Source organism: Callorhinchus milii, unplaced genomic scaffold (genome assembly GCF_018977255.1).
Source record: "Callorhinchus milii isolate IMCB2004 unplaced genomic scaffold, IMCB_Cmil_1.0 Scaffold19, whole genome shotgun sequence".
In the NCBI taxonomy this organism is placed as follows: domain Eukaryota; kingdom Metazoa; phylum Chordata; class Chondrichthyes; order Chimaeriformes; family Callorhinchidae; genus Callorhinchus; species Callorhinchus milii.
In genome coordinates, this window is record NW_024704760.1 from 949,018 (window position 1) to 972,228 (window position 23,211).

The 23,211-nt window shown below is 48.5% G+C and overlaps 1 protein-coding gene across 2 annotated transcripts in view; it reads right to left on the minus strand.

Annotated features, from left to right (window-relative positions):
* Positions 1-10,908, minus strand: part of kcnd3 (potassium voltage-gated channel, Shal-related subfamily, member 3) — a 34,300-nt gene extending 23,392 nt beyond the window's left edge. The window contains exons 1-2 of one of the 2 annotated variants that reach the window (XM_042342137.1): positions 10,791-10,908; positions 7,133-8,325 (exon numbers count right to left, since the gene is read on the minus strand). In XM_042342137.1, coding sequence (XP_042198071.1) covers positions 7,133-8,244 — 1,112 coding nt within the window. In that variant the 5' untranslated portion in view covers positions 8,245-8,325; positions 10,791-10,908. Of the gene's footprint in view, positions 1-7,132; positions 8,326-9,722; positions 9,799-10,790 lie in introns of those variants that run through there. The other variant, XM_042342136.1, reaches the window with a different exon arrangement.
* Positions 10,909-23,211: the final 12,303 nt, after the last annotated feature.

Here is a 23,211-nt window from a genome sequence, read left to right on the forward strand (position 1 = left end):
TATTATTATTATTATTATTATGTACAAATTAGCCACGATCTAATAGAGTGGAGAAACAGGGTCAAGGGACTGAATGGCCTCCTCCTGTTTATATGTAATCCTAATGCATTGGGAATCAGCTCTCAGTCGTGGGTTCAAAGCCAGACAAGTCCCAGCAAGTGACAGACTCCTTACCCTCCAATGCAGTCGCCAAAACCTGTGTGAAGGGTAAGAGCCTTGTGACAGAATGGCTCAGGAGCTTGTGCTCTGACTTCTGGGTCAGAGGTTTGTGGGTTCAAGCCCCAATTGGGGAACTTGGCCTGATTATTTATTAAGTCACGTCACTACATCAAATTAATGTCCTCCCTCAGAAGCTTCAAGTTTCATAAAAGACCCGTTTTAATTTGAAAAAGAAATCAAGTTGTTAAATTTGCGCTATTTCTTAATGGATTTTGTAATTAAGAAATCCGGTCTCAACTCGAGGGAACCCCACCAACCGGCTCTGGAAACAGACAGTGTCGGAGTGAGCGAGCGAGCGAGCGAGCCTGCATGGCAACGGCGCTTACTGATGAGTTTCTTAATTAAGAAATTCCATTAGGAAATACCGCAAAATTGCCACAATGCTATCTGATTGCCGGGTCTAAATCGGTAGGGCTCACGGACACAACAACTCTAATGTCCCTGGCAATGGGTCAGCAATTGGTCGTTTTTTTTTTAATGAGTAAAACCGTAATTAAGAACTCGAATTCACTGCGGGACAAGTCATCAGGTCCGAGAGGGACTGAGCCTCCGAGGGTCCAAAACACATCCCACCTTTGAAGAAGCTTCAGACAACAGAAAAGGGCAAGGCGAGTTACTTTGAAGCCTAGGGCTTGTAATACACAAGCAAACTCAGCGGCTGATCTGTACCCGCCTGCGCAGCACTGGCAGAGATCAATCCGTTTCTGGAGGAGGCAGGAATAACGTCTGGGACACTGCGGGAATTCCCTGCTCCAGAAAATCATCGGTCGGGAAGCACAACGAATCCACTCGAATCCAGGCAGCGGCGCAGATGGGACGTAAGAACGTAAGGCGAAAGAAGAACGAGGTCCACCCAGTTCACCTTCCACCGTCCTGGCGGTCGCTTCCCATGACGTGTCCCGAACTATACACTGTACGTCTCTCCCAGACATTATTTTCTAGCAGAAACCTAACGAATTTGTTCTTGAAACAATTGACACTTCCTGCTCCCAGCGTCTGTCTGTCTGTCTGTCTGTCTGTCTGTCTGTCTGTCTGTCTGTCTGTCTGTCTGTCTGTCTGTCTGTCTGTCTGTCTGTCTGTCTGTCTGTCTGTCTGTCTGTCTGTCTGTCTGTCTGTCTGTCTCCCTCCCTCCCTAAGGAGCCTGTTCCATAAGTTTACCGCTCGCTCACTGAAGTCGTGTCTCTGCAGATTTGTTCTGACTTCAGTCTAATGATCCCGCAACCGTTCCATGTGAGAAATACTCAGAAGCACCCCACTGATATCCAGAGAGCTTTATCACTAGCACCAGTATCAGTGGGTTTCACCCTCTTTCTCACGAGATCTAATCTGCGGCATTTCTTAACCGGTTCCTTAATAAGAAATGCGTGTCCGCCCGCTCTCTAAAACGTCCAAAGCTTTGCTGCATTTTATGCTTCATAAAATTGGATATTTGCCACGTTCCATATTAAAAAAAAACGACTTTACGAAACGGTGAGAATTTTTTTTTGGGGGTGAGGGGAGGGGGTTGGGGTTTGAAACAAAAACAGCCGGTTCAGGAGGACTGAGAGTTTCCTGGACCTGCCGGGAGTTCTGAGGGTGTCACGTTAACACCTTTAAGCTTCGTTCTTTCCAATTCAGAGGATCTTTGATATCTTTTGAATCGCCTTCGAGTCACTGAACATCTAACATTGGGCTGACGACAGCACAAGAGAGATCATTTGACATCAGCGCAGACACGCTTATTAACTGAGACGTCACCGTCAACGGCTCACGTTAATTAAGCTCTTCTTCGCACTCATCAGTAGCTTCAAAGCCACTGAGGTCACAGAGCCCCAACAACAAGACCAAAGTGGTGAGTAAACTGCCTGCACTTTGTCAAACCCCCTTTGTCCAATTTGTATTGATGAGGTTGGCGAGTGGGTGGTCGGTTAAGTCAGGCAGTGAGATTTAATGATCGGCTTATCACAAATTCAGGGTAAACCTGGTTGCTTCGCTAGCGATTTGCTCAATGATTCTTCCGTCATCAATTTACACATTTCGCCCACAAAATGTGCAGTCACTACGCTCTACAGTGCATCCTGTGAAGCACTTTGAGACGTCTCGAAGACGTAATAAGGCGCTGTATCAAATGCAAGGATTATAATTATTATTATTATTATTAACTGTGCAGGAGTGATGAGTGTGAACTCTGGGTTTGGTTGCTGGCAGCTGACAGTTTGCACACTTTCTCTCGGTGTATTTCCACTTGAAAAGGAGAGCGATTATCGATCGAACTTCTGAACCAGACTCTCTTGACTGACCTTACCTCTCCTGCCAGCCTGGCTTTTAAGGGAGATAGTTATACCTTAGGACATTGCGCAAGTGTGTGTGTGTGTGTGTTCGGCATCGTTTTGCACTGGGGGCGAGAGTAGAAAGTTACGGCTGTACACACAGAATGAATCTCCCACCCTCACGCCTACAAACAGCCGTGGATTGAGTGACCAAATTAATATTTTTCTTTCTTTTAAGGGATTATTACCCCCGGACCTGCCAGTCGACTAACAACCGGGTTCTTACTTACCGCCGTGTGTGTGGAGTAAGGAAATTTGACCAACGTTTCGCCCTGACTGGGAATGGAACCCAGGTCCTCTCGCTGGTGAGGCGAATGCTCTAACTACTGAGCTGCAGGACTCAGTGGAAGGATACATCGCTGTGTCCTACATTTAACCCAGGCTATTCCTGACTTATGTATATATATATATATGTACCTTGCGTTTGATACAGTACATTGTCATATCACTGTGACGTCTCAAGGATTTTACTGTGACTGTGTGCTTTGTAGGTGAATGCTGCAACGGACAATTTGCACACAGTGCGACGTCCCCACAATCAGCCAAGACGTAAATGAACGATTTTTATCCAAAGGCACCCTGCAGTCGCTCGCTAAAGTTAGAAAAACCCTCCACTCCCAGGGCAGACAGCGCTCGGCTGCTCTGTGAGAGAGACAGAGAGAGAGAGACAGGGAGAGAGAGAGAGAGAGAGAGAGAGAGAGAGGGGCAGAGAGAGAGAGTATTTTACTCCATTTGTTCAAATAATTAAACGTTTTCCCTTGGATTCACAGAAGCATCCCATTGACAATGCCTTCACTACCCGTGTGGAATTAAAAAGTCTTTAGTGTAACCTCCAGACACTTATTGATTAGTAATTGCTTGTCCATTATTGTATTAACAATAGCCCCAGATTGTCAGCTATTTTATTTTAATGAAAGGATAGCAAAGGCAGCCAGTGAACTAATGATAATGATTACAATTGATACAGCGCCTATAACCTTGAAATACCTCAAAGAGCTTAACGGAGAATTGCTGTCAAGTGTGGTAACTGTCTATACATCGGCAGTTTACATGAAGCAGACTTTAGTCAGATGGAAAGTACACAATGCACACGGCCAGGAATCTCTCCTAATGCAATTAGATCAGATTCTCTGAATATCTATCAATGTCGAAGATAAGTGTAAGGGAGACCGAGAGACACACAGAGAGATACAGCAGGAGGGAGACTGACACGGAGAGAGAGACACAGAGAGAGACACAGACAGCCCCCACTATTTACTCAGCGCTGATCAATCCTAATACGCATAGTTTTCAATGTGCTTATATCTTTGCACAATTCTTATCAATTTTAGCAATAGACCTGTCAATTTATAATAAAAAAAATCCTATTAGCGCTGTGGTGACCTGTGCCATAGAAGGGATATTTGTGAGATCATACCCGCCATTGCCCAGATGACTGTTTGTGGGGACGTCGTTGGGCGCAATTGGCTGCTGTGTTTCGCCCACAAAATACACAGTCACTCCATTTTACAGCGTAGCCCGTGAAGCGCTTTGAGACGTCTCAACGATGTGATAAGGCGCTGTATCAAAACCCAGGATTATTATTATTATCATAAAAGTTTCTTTAGAGCAAGCCCGAACCTCATATATTGCTTTCCCTTTCTGTTGGGGTCGAAAATGCAACATTTAACAGTTTTCTTGACAAGAGAACCTGCGATTATCAAATCTCTAAGACCGGTAATGGACTGAGGAAATGAGAAGCCAATTATATTTGACTGTGTGCGCCCTACCTCGGCAGGTAGGCAAATAAAATGTCATGTCAAAACAGCTGTGTGCAAATTTGCTCCGTTACAATTGATGTGTGTTTAAAGGTGAAGAGAATGTAGTATCTAAAGTCAAATGTTGCTTCAGGTTTTTTTTTAAATAGATTTCAGTTATCAAAGTGTAATGTCACTTCCCTAATGTTGGAGACGGAATAGACAGTTCCAATCTCGGGGGATGGATTGCCCTGGCGAAGAAATATAATGTTAGAGGGATTGAAAGGGTTTAGAATGATAATAGACGACTTATCAAACGCATGAGCGGACAGACTGATTTTAAAATATTAATCAACGCCATTGTTTTTCTTCCTGTTCGGCTTTGCTGTTAGATTTTCAAATGAAGCTGTAATAAAATACTAAAAAGAGAATCGCTGTTCTCTCAGACAAGGCGAAGGCCGTGACTGCCGAGAAATAGCTATAATCCTTACATTCCAGAGGATGTCCTCAAGGGCTTGGCAGGGTTTTACTGGAGATGTAAAGCTGCCCTGTGCTATGTAGGCAAATACAGCAGCCAATTTGCGTACAGCGATGTCCTACAAACAACCATGATAGATTCTCATTACCTTCCCTCCCCCCCAACAGCAACACACATCGTCCATCCTGCCAATGAAAGACCTTGGCCATGTCCTTTGGCTAACGATATCAACAGATTGCTTTCTACCATTTGTGCCTGTTATTGTGTGTGTGCGTGTGTGTGCGCATCCCCAGCACTGCAAAAGAGTACCAGATAACAACAACAACAACAATAATAACCCCTACATTTGACGTAGGAGCCCCTGTCACACCTGGGAGGAAGTCTCAGATCGCTTCTCAAGATCCACTCTACGGTACAGACTGCTGTGAAGCACTTTGAGACGTCTCAAAGACGTGATAAGCCGCGATAGCAAACGCAAGGATCATTATTATTATTGTTGTTGTTGTTGTTGTTGGTGTTGGTGTTGGCTTCAGGTCACCAGGTGCTTTGTCAAAAAGTGCTCAGAGTAATGCGGTCGCTGTCCTCAGTGCTGAAAGGCATCTCTGTCAGCAACTGAACCCAGAGCATGACATTCAGCCCCTGGACAGCGCCTTCCTCATCGCCCCCCGCACAGTTACTAACAATATTAATGCCTCATCGCGTCTTAGCGACGTCTCAAAGCGCGTCACAGAATACACTGTAAAGTGTAGTGACTGGATATTTTGTGGGCAGCCAATTATGCACAGCAGTGCAGTGGGGGTGGGGGGGGGGGGGGGGGGGGGTTGTTGAGGGGGGCAAGAGAGAGAGAGAGAGAGAAACTTGCTCCTCACACATCCCTGCACACCACCAGAGCTTTAGCCCAGGATATTTGACAAACACTTATTTGTCTCTGAGCAGCGTTTATCTGTCAGCTTATATAGACGGTCTGTCCCTCCCTGGGTAAAATATAAATAAATCACTGCTTTTTATTGCAGGGAGACTTGGAGCTTTATTGCTCTTTGATAGACCGTTGAAAAACAGGAGGGAAGACACACACACACACACAATTCCCCGTTGCCCTCTCTGATTTCCTTTTCGGGGGTTTAATGAAATAGGAGCGTTCAAACAGAATCACTCTGAACTTGGCGAGCTGTCCAGCGTACTTTCTACTTAGTGCTTCGGGGCGCCAGGCAGCACCAGACTGTGGCACTGTTGGGAGAGTAAGGCAGGGAATTTGGGGGAACTGGGGACATTTGCACCCGGAAACGGGGTGTAGATTTGTCCCTGGCCTAGGGACATAGGAACACGAGGAGGCCGTTCATCCCCTCGAGCCTGTGTCGCCATTCTATTAGATAATAATAATCCTCGCATTCGATACAGCGCCTTATCATGTTGTCGAGACGTCTCAAAGTGCTTCACAGGATACACTGTAAAGTGAATAGACCATATTTTTGTAGGCGAAACAAATCATGGCTGATCTGTACCTCAACTCCAATTACCCACCCCTGCCCCATATCCCTCGATACCCTGATCTAACAAACACCTACGCATCTCAGTCGGATGGTCCCTGAGGTATACTTCCAATTTCACTTCTTGTAAAGATTTATAACTGCTTCATTTCGCCACACGACAACACAAAGCTTAAGCTACACTCGATTCCTGGAGTTTGTTTTACAGTATATATTATACAGATAACAATATACATGAAAGAAGCTGATTTCTAAGAACACAATCAAGTGATGCCTCGTACGCTGGCGATTTGCAGGGAACTTGAAGCCGGGGTTTAATTAGTCAATTTCACACCCTCTACATTGCTAAACGCCAAACAGCTCCCACTCTCTTTACCATCCGTCTCTCTCATTCTCTCTATCATTGTTCGCTCTCTGTATCTCTGCTCTCTCTCTCTCTCTCTGTGACATTGTTCCCCCTCTCTCTCGCGCTCTCTGTAACATCCATCTCTCTCATTCTATCGTTTTTCTCTCTCTGTATCTTTGCACTCATTTTCTCTCTCTCTCTCTCTCTCTTTCTCTCTCTCTCATAGCTCTCTCTAATCTATCATTGCTCTCTCTGTACCATTCCTCTCTTTCTCTCTCTGTATCAATGTTGATGGTTTGGCTTTGGCTGTTACTCTTACTCCAGAAACTCTGAGGACATGTGTGCGTTTCCTCTCTCAAACCCAATGAGCCAAGAGTTTGTGTCATCAACTTGGGATGGGAGGGTGATGGCAATGGTGGTGGGAGGGAGAGAAGGGGAGGGAGAGAGGGGGCGAGGGAGAGAAGTGGGGAAAAGGGGAGCAGGGGAGAGAAGGGAAGAGAGGGGAACGGGTGGGGAGGGGGGGAAGAGGGAGAGCGGGGAAGCCTGTAACCACTTACCCCAGAGTTGTCATGGTGACGATGGTGTACCAGAAGGAGGCGGGGATGCTGGTGAACTTGCTGTGGGTGGAGCCCTTTTCGGCGTAAAACATGACGGTGGCGAAGATGATGATGGCCATGGTGAGGGAGAAGAGCAGGAAGCCCAGCTCGGAGGCACAGCTCTTGAGGGTGTAGCCCAGGATCCTCAGGCCTTGGGAGTGACGCGAGAACTTGAAGATCCTGAAGACCCTGAAGACCCTGAGGGTGACAAAGGCCCCGCTGACGTCCTCGTTGTTGGTCATGACCAACCCAATGTAGTAGGGCATGATGGCCACCACGTCAATGATGCTCATCACGCTCCTCATGAACCTGTAGCGACTGGGGGCGGCGAAGAATCGGAGCAGGTACTCCACCGTGAAGATCATGACACAAGCCGTGTCCAGGCAGAAGAAAGCTACCGAGTACCTCTCGCCGCAGGGCAAGTCCCTGACGCTTCCGGGGTCGTTGCCGCAGGGTACCGTCTCCACCACGTTGGTGATTACCGACACGGCGATGAAGAAACCGGTGACGTAGTAGAAGACCAGCGCCATGGTGCTGGTGTGCGGGTTCTCGAAAGCCCTCCACATGGTCTGGCGGAAGGTTCTGGAGGGCAGGGCGCCCTCGCCCCCATTCTCATTGTCGCTGTCGTCCATCAGCCGTTCGGCGTTCTCCCGCCTACGGTCCTTGTATTCCTCGTAACAGCAGTCGCCGATGATCTCGGGGATAATACCAAAGAACGAGAGTTCCTCGTCGTAGGCCGAGATGCACTCGTGCCGCGGGTAGTGGAGTTTGCCAGTCCTGTAGAAGTTCAGCACGTTCCTGAAGATGTCAGGGTCTCGGTCGAAGAAATACTCTTTGCTCTCGTCGTTGAAGAAGAACTCTTTCTCTGTGCTGCCCAGCAGGGTGTCCGGAAACCTCTCCAGGGTGTTCCTCCAGGTCTGGAAGCGTCTCCCGCTCACGTTGAGGACCAACAACTCGTCCTGTTTCTTGTGCTTGTCCCCTGGGGCCAGAGGCATGGGGCAGTTAGCGACTGGCATCCATCCAATGGCTGCTGCCCTGGCAAAGGGGAGCCAAGCAGCTACTCCACCCGCCATGTTCACACCACTGCCCGCTCCAACACCTGGAGACAGATCGGCTACTTATTCACAACCCCTTCCCTCGCCATCAGCCGCCATCTAGGAGCAGAACAACCACAATATTATTATTATTATTATTGATGGACTATTATTAATTATAGACGATTATTTATAGAGTAATTATTATTCTTATTATTTAGAGATTATTTGTAGATTATTTATAAATGATTGTATTTAGATTATTATTATTATTTATACAGAACAAACCATTGGCTACCAACTCAACTCAGGGGGTTGGGGGTGGGAGAGACAGAGGGGAGAGGAGGGTAAAACCTTATTTAATTTATTACAGATTTGATCGATCACATCCTTCAATAGAGAGGAATTGAGAGGAGAGAGAGAACAAGAGAGGGAAGGAGAGAGAGAACGAGAGAGGGAAGGAGAGAGAGAGAATGAGAGAGGGAATGAGAGAGGGAAGGAGAGAGGGAATGAGAGAGGGAAGGAGAGCGAGAATGAAAGAGGGAAGGAGAGAGAAAGAACGAGAGAAGGAAGGAGAGAGAGAGAACGAGAGAGGGAAGGAGAAAGAGAAAGAGAGAAGGAAGGAGAGAGAGAGAACGAGAGAGGGAAGGAGAAAGAGAAAGAAAGAGAGAGGGAAGGAGAAAGAGAGAGAATGAGAGAGGGAAGGAGAGCGAGAATGAGAAAGGGAAGGAGAGAGAGATCGAGAGAGGGAAGGAGAGAGAGAGAATGAGAGAGGGAAGGAGAGAGAGAACAAGAGAGGGAAGGAGAGAGAGAGAAAGAGAGAGGGAAGGAGAGAGAGAGAATGAGAGAGGGAAGAAGAGAGAGAGAACGAAAGAGGGAAGAGTGAGAGAATGAGAGAGGGAAGGAGAGAGAGAGAGAGAACGAGAGAGGGAAGGAGAGAGAGAGGGAAGGAGAGAGAGAGAGAGAACGAGAGAGGGAAGGAGAGAGAGGGGGAAGGAGAGAGGGAAGGAGAGAGAGGGGGAACGAGAGAGGGAAGGAGAGAGAGGGGGAAGGAGAGAAAGAAAGAGAGAGGGAAGGAGGGGAGAGAGAGAAGGAGAGAGAGAGGGGGAAGGAGAGAAAGAAAGGAGAGAGGGGAGAGAGAGAGCAGGAAGGAGAGATGGGGATGGGGAGAGAGAGGGGGGAGGAGAGGGGAGTAAAAAGTTAACTCATTTATTACAGACTCTGTGAAGACCGTTCAATTTGGGGCGAAATAAAATGTCTCCTTTAAATAATATGAATTCAACAACAACAACAACAACAACACTCCCCGACATTTGACACAGCGTCTGATCAGGTCTCAGAGGCGTCTCAAAGCGCTTCACTGGATACACTGTAAAGTGAATTGACTGTATATCTCTGGTTAATTGCCGGGATCTGTGTTTTTTTTACACAACTATGAATATCTCTCTCTCTCTCTCTCTCTCTATATATATATAAAATTATACCAATCTAATGGATTCTTGTGGCGATCTATTTACCTTTCACTGCTGGTGCTCTGAAAACGCGCACATTATTGCGGACAGCACCAAAACAGCCACCCAGCGGGAGGGATAATCACTGAGAGCGTTGAGAGCGAAAAAATAAGGCAGGAAAATGCGCGTTAAGGGCTGAGATTTAGCGAAGTGTGTGTGAGGGGGAGAGGGGGAGAGAGAGGGGGAGAGGGGGAGAGAGAGAGAGACCACACACACCATTACACCAGAGACACTCACACACAGTGAGTGAGTGAGTGAGTGACAGGTAACATACTGTGAGATGATGGATTGGGAGGATAACTACTGTACACAAATACAGACACATTCACCTCCACCCCCCCCCCCCCCACACACACTCTCACACCCCCACACACTCTCTCCCCCCCCACACACACTCTCCCCCCCCCACACACTCTCTCCCCCCCCCACACTCTCTCCCCCCCACACACACTCTCTTCCCCCCCCCAACACACTCTCTCCCCCCCCACTCTCTCCCCCCACACACACTCTCTCCACACCCCCCCCCAACACACTCTCTCCACCCCCCACACTTTCTCCCCCCCAACACACTCTCTCCCCCCCAACACACTCTCTCTCCACCCCCACACTCTCCTCCCCCCCACACACTCTCCCCCCCACACACTCTCCCCCCGCTCTCTCTCCCCCCACACTCTCTCCCCCCCACACACTCTCTCCCCACACACACACTCACCCCACACACTCTCCCAACATACACACCCCCACTCTCCCCCCCCAACACCCCCACTCTCCCCCCCACTCCCCCCCCCACCCCCACTCCCCACTTCCCCCCACCACTCCCCCACACCCCACTCTCCCCCCCCAACACCCCACTCTCCCCCCCACTCCCCCACTCTCCCCCCCCCACCCCCCACTTCCCCCACCACTTCCCCACTCCCCCACTCTCCCCCCCACTCCCCCCACTCTCCCCCCCCCCACCCCGTGCCCAGTGGCACCTGTTACAGGGTCTCTGTATCAGCAAAGTAGAGAAACTTTGTGTTGTGACGATCAGATTGTGGGGTCTCCACTGACCCCCGAACCCCAAACCCCACTTACCTCTCAGCCACAGGGGAGAGGGGCGAGAACCCGACACGGTGTTGGCAATGGATCAACGGTATTTCCTTCTGAAGGACAGTCCAAGAAAAGCCTCTCCCCCTTCCCCCCACCCACCCCCTCCCCATCCAACAGCCCCAGCCCCGGGTCTCACCCCCCAGGGCGGGGTGAAGTGACTGTGGGCACAGTGTCTGGGGTCGCGGTCAGAGCTCCGCTACTCCCTCTCTCTGTGTCTCTCTCTGTGTCTCTCTCTCTGTCTCTCTCTCAGTCTCTCTCTGTGTCTCTCTCTCTTCTTTCTTTCTTCCTTCTCTCTCTCTCTCTCTCTGTATCTCAGACTCACTGATCACTTGGTTTGCGGATAAGGAAGAAGAGAATTTTTTTTACAGCCTTTTTTATTGTTGAAAGCTCTCACTCTCTCTCTCTCTCTCTGACTGACTTCCCCTCTGTCACTCTCTGTGGCTCTCACTCACACTCTCTCTCAGTCTGTCTGTCTGTCTCTCTGTCTGTCTGTCTGTCTCCGTCTCTCTGTCTATCTGTCTGTCTGTCTGTCTCCGTCTCTCTGTCTCTCTGTCTGTCTCTGTCTCTCTGTCTGTCTCAGTCTCTCTGTCTGTCTGTCTCAGTCTCTCTGTCTGTCTGTCTGTCTGTCTCCGTCTCTCTGTCTGTCTGTCTCCGTCTCTCTGTCTATCTGTCTGTCTCTCTGTCTGTCTCTCTGTCTGTCTCTGTCTCTCTGTCTGTCTCAGTCTCTCTGTCTGTCTCTCTGTCTGTCTCAGTCTCTCTGTCTGTCTCTCTGTCTGTCTCAGTCTCTCTGTCTGTCTCTCTGTCTGTCTCAGTCTCTCTGTCTGTGTCTCACACCCTCTCTGGTCACTTTTCTGGTGGTATATGAGCTGATGGTGAAATCGTTCTCTGACTTCCTCTCCTCCTCTCTCAGTGGTACAGAGTGCGATGTGATGTGATGTCCGTCTATACCACCGTCAGCCTCACTGGGCTACACCGACAGAGGCGTGTGAGAGGGAGATGGGGGGAGAGAAAGAAAGAGAGAAGAGGAGAGAGAAAGGGGGGGAAGAGAGAAAGAAAGAGAAGGGAGGAGAGAGAAAGGTGGTGAGGGGGGAGAGATGGGGGGCAGAGAGAGGAAGGCAGATAGACACAGAGGAGTGGGTGAGTGGGGAGGAAGGGAGAGGGGAGAGAGAGAGAGGAAGAGAAGAGGTTCTTTTTAAAGCCCCACCTGTAGCTGCTGACAGTGAAGGTCCCTCACACACACACACACACCAGACACAAGAGGGAAAGAGAGAGAGAGGGAGGGAGGGAGGGAAAGAGAGAGGAACAAATCTACAGACACAACAGGTAGAGTGAGGATCACAGACTAAACATCAGAGACTGGTACTGACACCTGTTATTACACTCTGTTCACACAGCAGTAAGTAGGAGTCTAGTTGCCTCCGATCACTCGCCTCGGAAGCGAGAGGACCCGGGATTTGATTCCCGGCCGTTCGGGCGGGACAGGACATGGCGAAACCTTAGTTAAGTTTCCTCACTCCTCCCACACGCCTCTGGTTACCAGCAGTCAGTAGGAACCCGGTTGTTAGTCGATTGGCGGATCTCTCTCCCGGGGGTAATAATACACTCAAAAAAATATAATGCGGTCAGTCAGTCCACGGCTGTTTGTGGGGACATCGCTGTGCGCAATTGGCTGTCGTGTTTCACCCACAAAATATACATTCAATTCACTTTACGGTATATCCTGTGAAGCGCTTGGAGATGTCTCGAAGACGTGATAAGGCGCTGTATCAAATGCAATGATTATTATTATTGTTGTTGTTGACTGTTGGTTGGACAGAAGCACTGAAACCCGGTTAGAGACGTGTTCAGGAGACAGATGCCACAATTCTCCATTTACACAGCAATTCTAACTGTTAACCTTGAGCTGTGATGTCTTCTCAATTGAAGTCGTGCGTGTACGTGTGTGTGTGTGTGTGTGTGTGTGTGTGTGTTCGTATTTTTTTCAGGGGGTGGACAACAAGAAGAGAGAGAGAGAGAGACAGCATTTATCCCAACCCACACTCTGGGCTCCCCCCACCCCACCCCAAGGCTTGGCTCTCACCAACCTGCGCCTAATACTCTCCGGAATTAGGTAACCAGGGTGCGTCCCTCCAGGGAGAGAGAGAGAGAGAGAGAGAGAGAGAGAGAGCGCATTCCAACAATCCATCTCCGGAGTTTCCATGTGTAGGTGGGACACATGGAAATCTCAGCTTGGTTTGGAGACTCTATTTATCTCTCTCTTTCCCCCCTCTCTCTTTCCCCCTTCTCTCTTTCCCTCATCTCACTCCTCCTCCTCTCTCCCACTTCTCTCTCTCTCCATCTGTAAGGATCATTATTATTATTATTATTATTCTTTTAATCCCAGTTTGGTGAAAACCTCTCGAGCATCTGTCAAAGGCATTTAAACGTGAACTGCACTGCGGAAGCAGATTTATTCTGTAATGAAAGGTTTATTATTTTTAACCTTGACTTGAGACAAACCAACCCTGAAGTATTGCAATCAGGCAACGCATGAAGCTAATAATAATAATAATAATAATAATAACCTTTACATCCGATATAGGGTCTTTCATGGCGTCTTCATCTGAAGGATGGCACCTCCAACAACAACACAACAACAAATTGCATTTACACAGCGTCTTTTACATCAGAAGATGTCCCAAGGCGCTGGATAGTGAAGGGCTGATGTGTTTCGCTCGCAAAATATGCAGTCAATTCACTTTGCAGTGCATCGTGTGAAGCGCTTTGAGACGTCTCGAAGGCGCAATAAGGCGCCGTGTCAAATGCCAGGATTATTATTGTTATCATTTATTTTTTATTATTTAAAAATTTATTTTTTATCACGTTTCCTCTGGCTGTGATCGCCGTCTCATTCCCCGACCACCTGATGATCCTTGTGTTTCAGGGAATCGGTCCATATTCCTCCTTACTTACGCTGTGCTGACAGGGAATATTTCCCGAGCTCAGAGAGAGCGAGAGACAGAGAGAGGAGGGGAGAGATCCCAGAGGAAAATCCTGTCCAGAAGGATGCGGTGAAAGGAAAACATCAAAAAAGCTGATAATAATAATCCGTTTTAACTGGAAGATTGCTGAGCAGAATGATTGAAATAGGAGCAGAGATAGATGGACAAGAGAGGTTTAACTGGGGCACTGATATGAGCTGACATTTAACAGGCAATGTAAATAAATCAAAGGCTCCTTGCAATGTCTCACACCAGCTGCAGAGTGTGAGTGTGTGAATGTGTCTGTGTGTGAGTGTATGTGAGAGTCACTCCACTTTACCGGATACGCCGTGAAGCGCTTTGAGACGTCTCAACGACGTGATCAGGCGCTGCATCAACTAATAAGAATAATAAGCCTTGCACTTGATATAGTGCCTCACCACGTCTTCAATGTACAAGCGGGTTCCTACTTCCTGCTGGTAAACAGAGGCGTGTGTGTGTGTCTGTGTGTGTGCATCTGCGTATGTGTGTGTGTCTGCGTGTGTGTGTGTGTCTGTCTGTGTGTGTGTCTGTCTGCGTGTGTGTCTGTGTGTGTGTGTGTGGAGGAAGGAAACTTGCCCAACGTTTCACCCTGACTCGCCCGGGAATCGAACCCGGGTCCTCTACCCACTGAGCTACAGGATTCCACGCAAGGATTATTATTGCTATATGATTATCATTATTATTGTGTGTGTGAGTTGCTATTTAATTTCCTCCTACTTTTAATTAAGAGCAGGTCACCCTCTCTTGAGGGCAGCCACATTGGTGGAAGACGTCTCAAGTTCAAGACCATCTAAGACGCTTACTTGCTTTCTCCGCTCTCCCTCTACAGATTTTAATTACAAAGGCAGTGATTTATCCTAATAAGCCATTTGATAGAACTCTCAGGGAAGACATACATCAAAGCACCTGCATTGTTTATTCTCAGCGTCATCTTTTGGTCAGATAAACAGTTTGAAACCCTCGGTATGTGTGTGTATGCGTGTGTGTGTGTACGTGTGTGTATGCGTGTGTGTGTGTGTACGTGTGTGTATGCGTGTGTGTACGTGTGTGTATGCGTGTGTGTGTGTACGTGTGTGTGGCTCTTATGAGTTTTATTTAAGATCTCCAAGGTTCCGACTTCACAGAAAGCCTCAGAGACTCACGCCTGGGAATAAGGAACGCGTTTAAAAATAGCAGATAACATCCAAATGTAGTTCCACATTACCCTGGAGTAACCTCCTTTACAGACCGAGCGATTTTAAGACCGAGCTATTTTTAAACTTCAAGCTGGAGAGATAGCATGCAGCTGCTTGTTATTCACTACAAACGCAACAGATTAATCAATTCTTAAAGGCTGTGGGGTTATTTCTTCGGAGAATAAACAGTGAAAGATTATTGCCTCGGGACGTTAATCCGTTTGTTAATTTGATCCTCACAAAAAAGCCGTGAGATCAGGATTATCAGTGGGAAGACTTGAAAAGGAATATTTACACAGAATCAGGGACCCTTTTGCTATTGAAACCAAGATGGCAAGAACATTTAAAGGTTTTTTTTTGGGGGGGTGGAGTGGTGGTGTCTGACACACGTGCGGAAACCCATCACCGTTGCTTAAGAGTCTCCAAACCCGACTGAGAATTCCCTGCCTTCCACCTACACATGGAAATCCCTGAGATAGATTGTTGGAATGGAGTGCGCTCTCTCTCGCTCTCTCTCCCTGGAGGGACACATCCTGTTTATAATAATAATAATAATAATCCTTGCATTTGATATAGCGCTTTTCACGTCGGGAGGACGTCCCAAAGCGCTTCACAGAACACACTGTAAAGTGAATTGACTGTATATTTGTGGGCGAACGCGGCCGCCAATTGCGCACAGCAATGTCCCACAAACAGTCGTAGATTGAAAATGATCAATTTAGTATTGTTTTTGGTTTTGGAGGGAATATTATTAGGCTCTGTGTGGAGTAAGGAAACCTGCCCGAGGTTTGGCCCTCTGCCTGGAATTGAACTCAGGTCTCTCACTTGCAAAGCGAGTGCTCTAACCACTGAGCTACAGGACTCCACGATTACCTAACTAGTATTAGGTGCATCTTAGCGAGAGCCAAGGCTTGTGGGGGGGGAGCCCAGCGTGTGCTTTGGGGGTAACTGCTGGAGACTAACCAGTTAGATCTATGGCCGTCTCACGTCCTCTCCAGGCTAACACCTTGGATACAGTTATCTCTGGGTAACTCAGCCACAGTAACGCCCCATTCGCCTGGACAAAGGGCTGTCATTTTCAGTGCGATCATTCACCGCTCTCACAGCCTAAGCACACCCCACTCCTTTCCTCTCCGCAATTTACTTAATCATCAATCCCTTCAGTGTGTAATTACATTGGGGCTATTTTTAACACAATTATGAATTATGGGGACATTTTTCAGCGTTAAATAATAATTGGCGTTCATTGGGCCGGGTGCCAAAGGGCTTCGGAGATCACTGGGAGTGAAATTTGCTTTCTCGGAACTTAATATTAAATAAAGACTGAAAACCAAACACTTTGCAGCCCTCGTCAACAGCTCAGGGGTCTGCAATGACTGTGACAATCACACAGCTGTCCATTTGGAGCTTTGCCAATTACCTTGGCTTCCCATTATTAACTCCCTTATTGATCTAAACAGATAATTTCAACACCTAATCTGTCCTGCGAGGGACCGTGTCAAACCTTGCTTCAAAGTTAAAGTATTGATTACCTATCAGCTCCTTCTAATTTACCATTTCCTGATCCCCTGTGAAAACATCCCGATTCTCAGTCGGGCCTGACTTACTCTATTTTTCTTTGGCCAGCCGGGTGTCCACACACTCAGAAACCCATCACCGTTGCTTAAGAGTCTCCAAATGCAAACTGAGAGTTCCAGGCATCGCACCTACACATGGAAATCCCAGAGATAGATTGTTGGAATGGAATGCGCTCTCTCTCTCTCTCACTCTCTCTCCCTGGATTCTGCTTAACCTAATTGCAGAAAGTATTAGGCGCAGGTTGGCAACAACCAGGGCTTCAAAAGAAAATGTGGTCACTCAATCCACGACCTTGTGTGGGGACCCTGCTCTGTGCAATTGGCTGCCGCGTTTCGCCCACAAAACACACAGTCACTCCACTTTACAATATACCCTGTGAAGTGCTTTGAGACGTCTCAACGACGTGATGAGGCTCTGTGTCAAATGCCAGGATTATTATTATTACAATATTCGGAAGCACAACATTTTGAGGACAAACTAGTGCTATTGGCTCAGATTAAGTGGAATTTCAACGCTCAGGAGTTTGTGTTGCAAAGGACAATGAAGGAACATAAACAGGTCTGGTCTGATCTGATAAGGGTCAATGATTTCCTCTTCACCTCCCAACATTGATTGGGCTCCATCAACAATGTGGGGGGTGGAGAGCGGGCAAAAGACACAGTTTGACCACTTCAAACAAAACCATGAATAAACAGCCCATTAGATTTGAGTCCGAGAGCCTCTCCTCTCCTCTCCTCCGTCTCGCAGGATATTTTCAGCCTTGAAGAGTGAGCGAGAGGCACAATCGATTCGCTGAGAGTTGCTTGGCTTCTCTGTTTTGCCTGTGGGTCTCTCTTCACCACACGGTCCATCTCTCACTGTGCTTTAATACCTTAGCCCTCTGTGAAAATCACAGCCTGTGTGTGGGTGCGCGCGCGTGTTTTTTCCTAAGAAGTTAAAACCCAGTTGTATTCAGACATCAATACAGCACAGGGAAACCAAAATAATTAAACATCAGAGATTCAGAAGTGTGCTTTGCTGTGCCAGGGCCTGGGAGCAAACAACAGGACTGTTATGATAATAATAATCCTTGTATTTGATATCGCGCCTCATCACGCCATTGAGACGTCTCAAAGCGCTTCACAGAAGAGGATCCACTGTGTTGTTTTGTGGATTGTCTATCAATGTGGAATAGAAATGCGGAGTCCGGCTTCCGGCATTTCCCAACGAGGGAATTTGAGCAAAACTCAGACCCTTTCCCCGATGTGATCCCGTGGGAACGCCAGTCTGACATGATCGAGAAACACAGGAGGAGGGCACTCAGCCCACCTAGCCTGTTCCCCGGTTGATTGGATCACCGCAGATCTTTCAATCTCTTTTTCTAACCTTGTCTCCTCATTTCTCCATCCCCTCACGTCCAAGAGACTATTGACAATCCTATTTATACCCAATCGAGAAAGAGAGAGAGAGAAAACAAGAATGAGCAAGTGAGAGAGAGTGAGGGAATGAGAGGGGAGAGAGAGGGAGAGAACAAGAGAATGAGAGCGAGAGAATAGAATGGTAGAATGAGAGGGAGGGAGAGAATGAGAAAGAGAACGAGAGAGAGAGAGAGAGAGAGAGAGAAAGCGAACAAAAATGAGCGAGTGAGAGACAGCGAGACAGAGGGTGAAAGAGTGAGAGAGAGAGGGAGAGAGGGAGAGAGAGAGCGGGAGAACAAGAGAACGGGAATGAGCGACAGAGAGAGAGAGAGAGAGAGGAAATGGATTATTATTAGAGATCACAATGTTCCTTTTCATCCCGACCATCCCTCGGCTCAGCGTCAATTCTCAATCTCTGCAAATGTTTGACATTGATCACAGGTTAAGAAAGAGGAAAAGGGGGCGAGGAGCGGGGAGAGGGGCTAAGGGGGGAGGGGGGAGGAGGGGGAGATCTAGTTTTACACCAAATTGGTCTAGTTCACACAAGCCTCAGCTCTGGGCTCCATCACTCTGTTGTTCACCCCCTCTCTCGCTCTCTCTCGCTCTCTTTCCCATTCTTGTTCTCGCTGTCTCTCTGTCTCTCTTTCTCTTGTTCTCACTCTCTCTCATCCTGGACGGAGAGAGAGAGAGAGAGAGAGAAAACTCAGGAAGGAGGTTTGTGGTTAATTCATGAGGACGGGGGCTTTGAGACCGTGAACCAAAAAGGCCATTACAAGGGTTAAAGAGAACCTTGTTCCTGTACCTGCGTACCTCTGACTCGCTCACACTCTGTGCTCATAGCAACACACAACAGGGTCTTGCGAGCGAGCAGGGCTGGGGGTGGGGGGGGTGGTGGCTGAGATGTCCTTAATTATTCAACAGCTAAGGCTTACCGATTTGCGACTCCAAACGGCTGCATATACTGTACGTTCTTTGCCTCATACGTCATCAGATTTATTGGGCTTCGATATTCCGTCCAGGGTCAAGCTCAGCCTGGCTCAGTCGCTTGCGCTCTCCTCCTTTGGGCCAGAAGATCATGGGAAAATAATAATCCTCGCATTTGATACAGCGCCTCATCACGTCTGCGAGACGTCTCAAAGCGCTTCGCAGAATATACCGTAAAGTGAATCGACTGTATATTTTTGTCGGCAAAACGCGGCAGCCAATTGCGCACAGCGACGTCCCCACAACAGTCGTGGAATTGAGTGAGCAAATTATTATTATTATTATTATTTTATAACCCCTGGAAAGTGATCTGCCAATCAACTAACAGCCGGGTTCCTGCTCACTGCTGGGTAAACTGGTGCGTTGGAGTAAGGAAACTCGCCCAGCGATTCGCCTTGTCCCAGGTATCGAACTCAAGTCCTCTCACTTTGGAGGTGAGCGCATTAACCACTGAGCTACAGGGCTCCTCAAGCCTCCACCTTTCCTTACCCCCCACCCTCCCATATTGAGACCCGAGATGACAGTCCAGGCTGATGTTCCAGTGTGGTGTTGGGGGGGATGGAGGGCAAGAGCCACTGCTTTTAGAATCCTGATTAGCAACACCGCAAACACTGCAATTCTCAGGGACAGGAATAAGATAATTAAAGACTTGGGATGTGTGTTAATAAGCGTTGGTGATAATTAACACATCACGGGCCGCTCTTTCGCACCTCTGTGCATTGGTTTTTCTGCTCTATTTGTGTGACTAAAAACCCTAACAGTCCAGGATAAAAGCTAATATATTCTGGGCACCAACACAAGCACCAACAAACCATCCCCTGGTTGGCATTTGATAAGGGAGCAAACACGCCATTAAATTGCAACTGCTACCAAAGGCAGATGTCCACACGTTTGATGGAGACCATCAAGTAGCTCTGCCCCAGCTCCCCTGATACTCCGCTGACTGATTGTCTCATATGGTGTGTTACCGAGCCAGACAACCTGCGCTGCGGAGTTAATCTCTATCACACACACGCACACCCCCCTCTCAGCCTGACTGTCCAGTGCTGTCTGGGTGGGGGGAGTGTTGCATTGTCAGAAGTGCCTTCTTTTTGGTTGAGTCTTGTAGTGTAGCGGTTAGCGTCCTCGCCTCGCGAGCGAGAGGACCCGGGTTCGATTCCCGGGTGGAGCAAAACCTTAGGCAAGTTTCCTTACTCCGCACACACACACACACACACAATCCACGACTGTTTGTGGGGACGCCTCTGTGCGCAATTGGCTGTCGTGTTTCGCCCACAAAATATAGTGTCAATTCACGTTATAGTGTATCCTGTGAAGCGCTTTGAGACGTCTCAACGATGTGATAAGGCCTTGTATCAAACGCCAGGACTATTATCATTATTATTATTAATATTATTATTATTTGATACAGGACCCAGGTCGGTGACTATTAAATTCCTTCACAACAACAACAAATTACATTTGCAATAATAACCCTTGCGTTTGACACAGGGCCTTATCACATCCTTCGGGACGTCTCAAAGCGCTTCACAGGATACACTGTAAAGTGGAGCGACTGCGTATTTTCTGCTGCACCTTTTAAGTCGGGAGGACGTCCCAAAGCGCTGGTACAGTGAAGGAATGGGCTCCTGACACAGCAGCTAGTTGGCTGTCTGAGGTCCGCTCTCTCTCCCTCGCGCGCTCTCTCTCTGTGTGATCCAGCACCCAAAGGGTTCAACAGCCGTGTGTGCCGAGGTGATTTGCATCACGAAACACTTTCAGGCTATTTTTAGAGACAGACAATGTGGCCAGAATGTGAATGAGGAGGTTTTTCTCCCGCCGGCAGGCCAGATTAATCAGGATTTAGATGAAGCCTTTTCTCAGTGATTAACGGCAGCACAGAACAAACTCGGGCTGTTTCTTTCTCTCTTCCCTCCCCCATTATCATCGTCACCACAAACAGACACCAGAACCGTGAACAAAACGTGCTCGAGGCCAACTCTAGGGATAAACCACTTCATTCTGTGTAAACTGAGAGCAGTGTTCATCCACATCCATTTTATGGGTTTCGCCCATAAAATACAGTCAATTCACGTTACAGTGTATCCTATGAAGCGCTTTGAGACATCTCGAATGCAAGGATTATTATCATTATTATTATTATTATTATTATTATTATTATTTAGGTGCAAGTTGTTGTTGTTGTTGATGATGAGGCTTTACGTCCTGTGACTGTGGAGTCTCGACGTCCCATCTCGCTCGCCCCAGCCTCTCGCTGCATCGCAGCTAATAACAAGGGGAATTGTAAAGCAGTTAATAGCTTGTACATAAATGTTCTGCTCCACCGAAAGGGATAATAGCGTTCGGGAAACGAGAGTGAAAATGGTCAGCGAGGCAGGTTTCAGCTGGGAATCAGTAACATGTTACCTGACAACAAACCCGGCTGGGACTGCGTGTAATCACAAACACTCTTCAGCAACAAACGCAGAGAGCGTGTAAGGTTAATAGGCGGACATGTGAGGACTGTTTATTCACTCTGTACTCGCTCGGTAGAAGTCCTGCAGCTCAGGGGTCAGAGCCCTCGCATCGCGAGCGAGAGGACCCAGGTTCGATTCCCGGGCCGGTCAGGGCGAAACGTTGGGCAAGTTTCCTTACTCCACACACACACACACACACACACGCGCACATAGACAGACACACACACACAGACACACACACACACACGTTCTTCAAGGTGAGAAAGCATAGCCAGCCAACGGGGCAATTTTATCACAGTTTGAGGTGTCACCGAATTCTATGGCAACACCGACAATGTGAATTCTATCTCCCCCCTCCTCTCCCCTCTCTCCCCAGGCAGAGAGAGGGAGCGAAGGAGAGAGAGACAGAGAGACAGAGAGAGAGGAAGAGAGCGATCCCAGTGTATCCCAGGAAAGGCTCCCCGCCCTCTCCTGGACCCGTCACCACCTGGTGAAAATGCTTTGGAAAGAAATAAACAGTAATAAATGTTAATGGATGCAAGACTGTAAATATTTATGGATCCAATTTCCACCCGGGCTGTAAGTACACACCGAAGGTTTATCATCAAATGAGAACAAACATTTTTGGACGCGGTTGTTAACCACTGCGCTCTCCATCTTCTCTGTAACTGGATCTTTATTGATCCTCTCAACTCTCCTCTCTTCTCCCTCCCTTGGGGGTGAGGGCTCTGACCACTGAGCTACAGGGACTCCCTGGGTTAAAACCCCAGTTAGAAATCACCGTCTTGTGGAACCCACCACCATAGCCTCGGGCCCTATTGAGCGTTACAACAACAGCAAGATTTCATTTATAGAGCGCCTTTCATGTCGGGAGAATGTCCCAAGGCGCTGGACAGTTGGGTCGGGACCCGAGCAGTGGGGAAATGGTCAGGGTGAGGGGAGGGAAGGGAGGGAGCGAGGAGGGGGGAGATGGTCAGGGTGAGGGGAGGGAAGGGAGGGAGCGAGGAGGGGGTAGATGGTCAGGGTGAGGGGAGGGAAGGGAGGGAGCGAGGAGGGGGTAGAGAGTCGAGAGTGGAGCTGAAGGTCGAAGAGAAAGGCCTTGAGACCGGCCTTGAAGGAGGAGAGGGAGGAAGCGGAGAAGGCACTGAGGGATGGAGTTCCAGAGCCTCGGGGCTGAGAGGCTGAAGGCCACCGATGGTGGGGCGGTTGGGGCGGGGGATGTGGAGCAGACCGGAGCCAGAGGAACGGAGGGTACGGGCAGGTAAGTAGGGGGATAGCAGGTCAGAGAGGTAGGAGGGAGCGAGGCCGTGAATGGCCTTGTAGGTGAGGATGAGGATCTTGAATTCGATCCTCTGGGGGATGGGAAGCCAGTGGAGGCGAGCGAGGGCGAGGGTGGGAGTGAGGGTGAGGGCGAGGGTGAGGGCGAGGGTGGGAGTGATGTGGTCTTGGTGTCTGGTGCGGGACAGTACACGAGCTGCAGAGTTCTGGATGACCTGCAGTGTGGAGGGAGGGCCGGGAAGGCCGACGAGAGAGAGTTCCCGTAGTCCAGCCTTGAGGTGATAAAGGTGTGGACCAGAGTTTCAGCCGCGTGAGGGGTGAGGTAGTGCCGTAGTCTGGCGATATTCCGGAGGTGATGGAAGACGGTGCCAGTTGTGGCGCGAATATGAGGAAGAAGTTACTCACTTAGCTCAGCTGTTGGTCTATTTCGGGGCTTGGTATCATCTGACACTCATCTCCCTGAGCGCTACACTGGTTTGCTAATTTCCTGTACAGCCCAATGGTTAATTATTTAACATACGAGAGTGTTAATTACA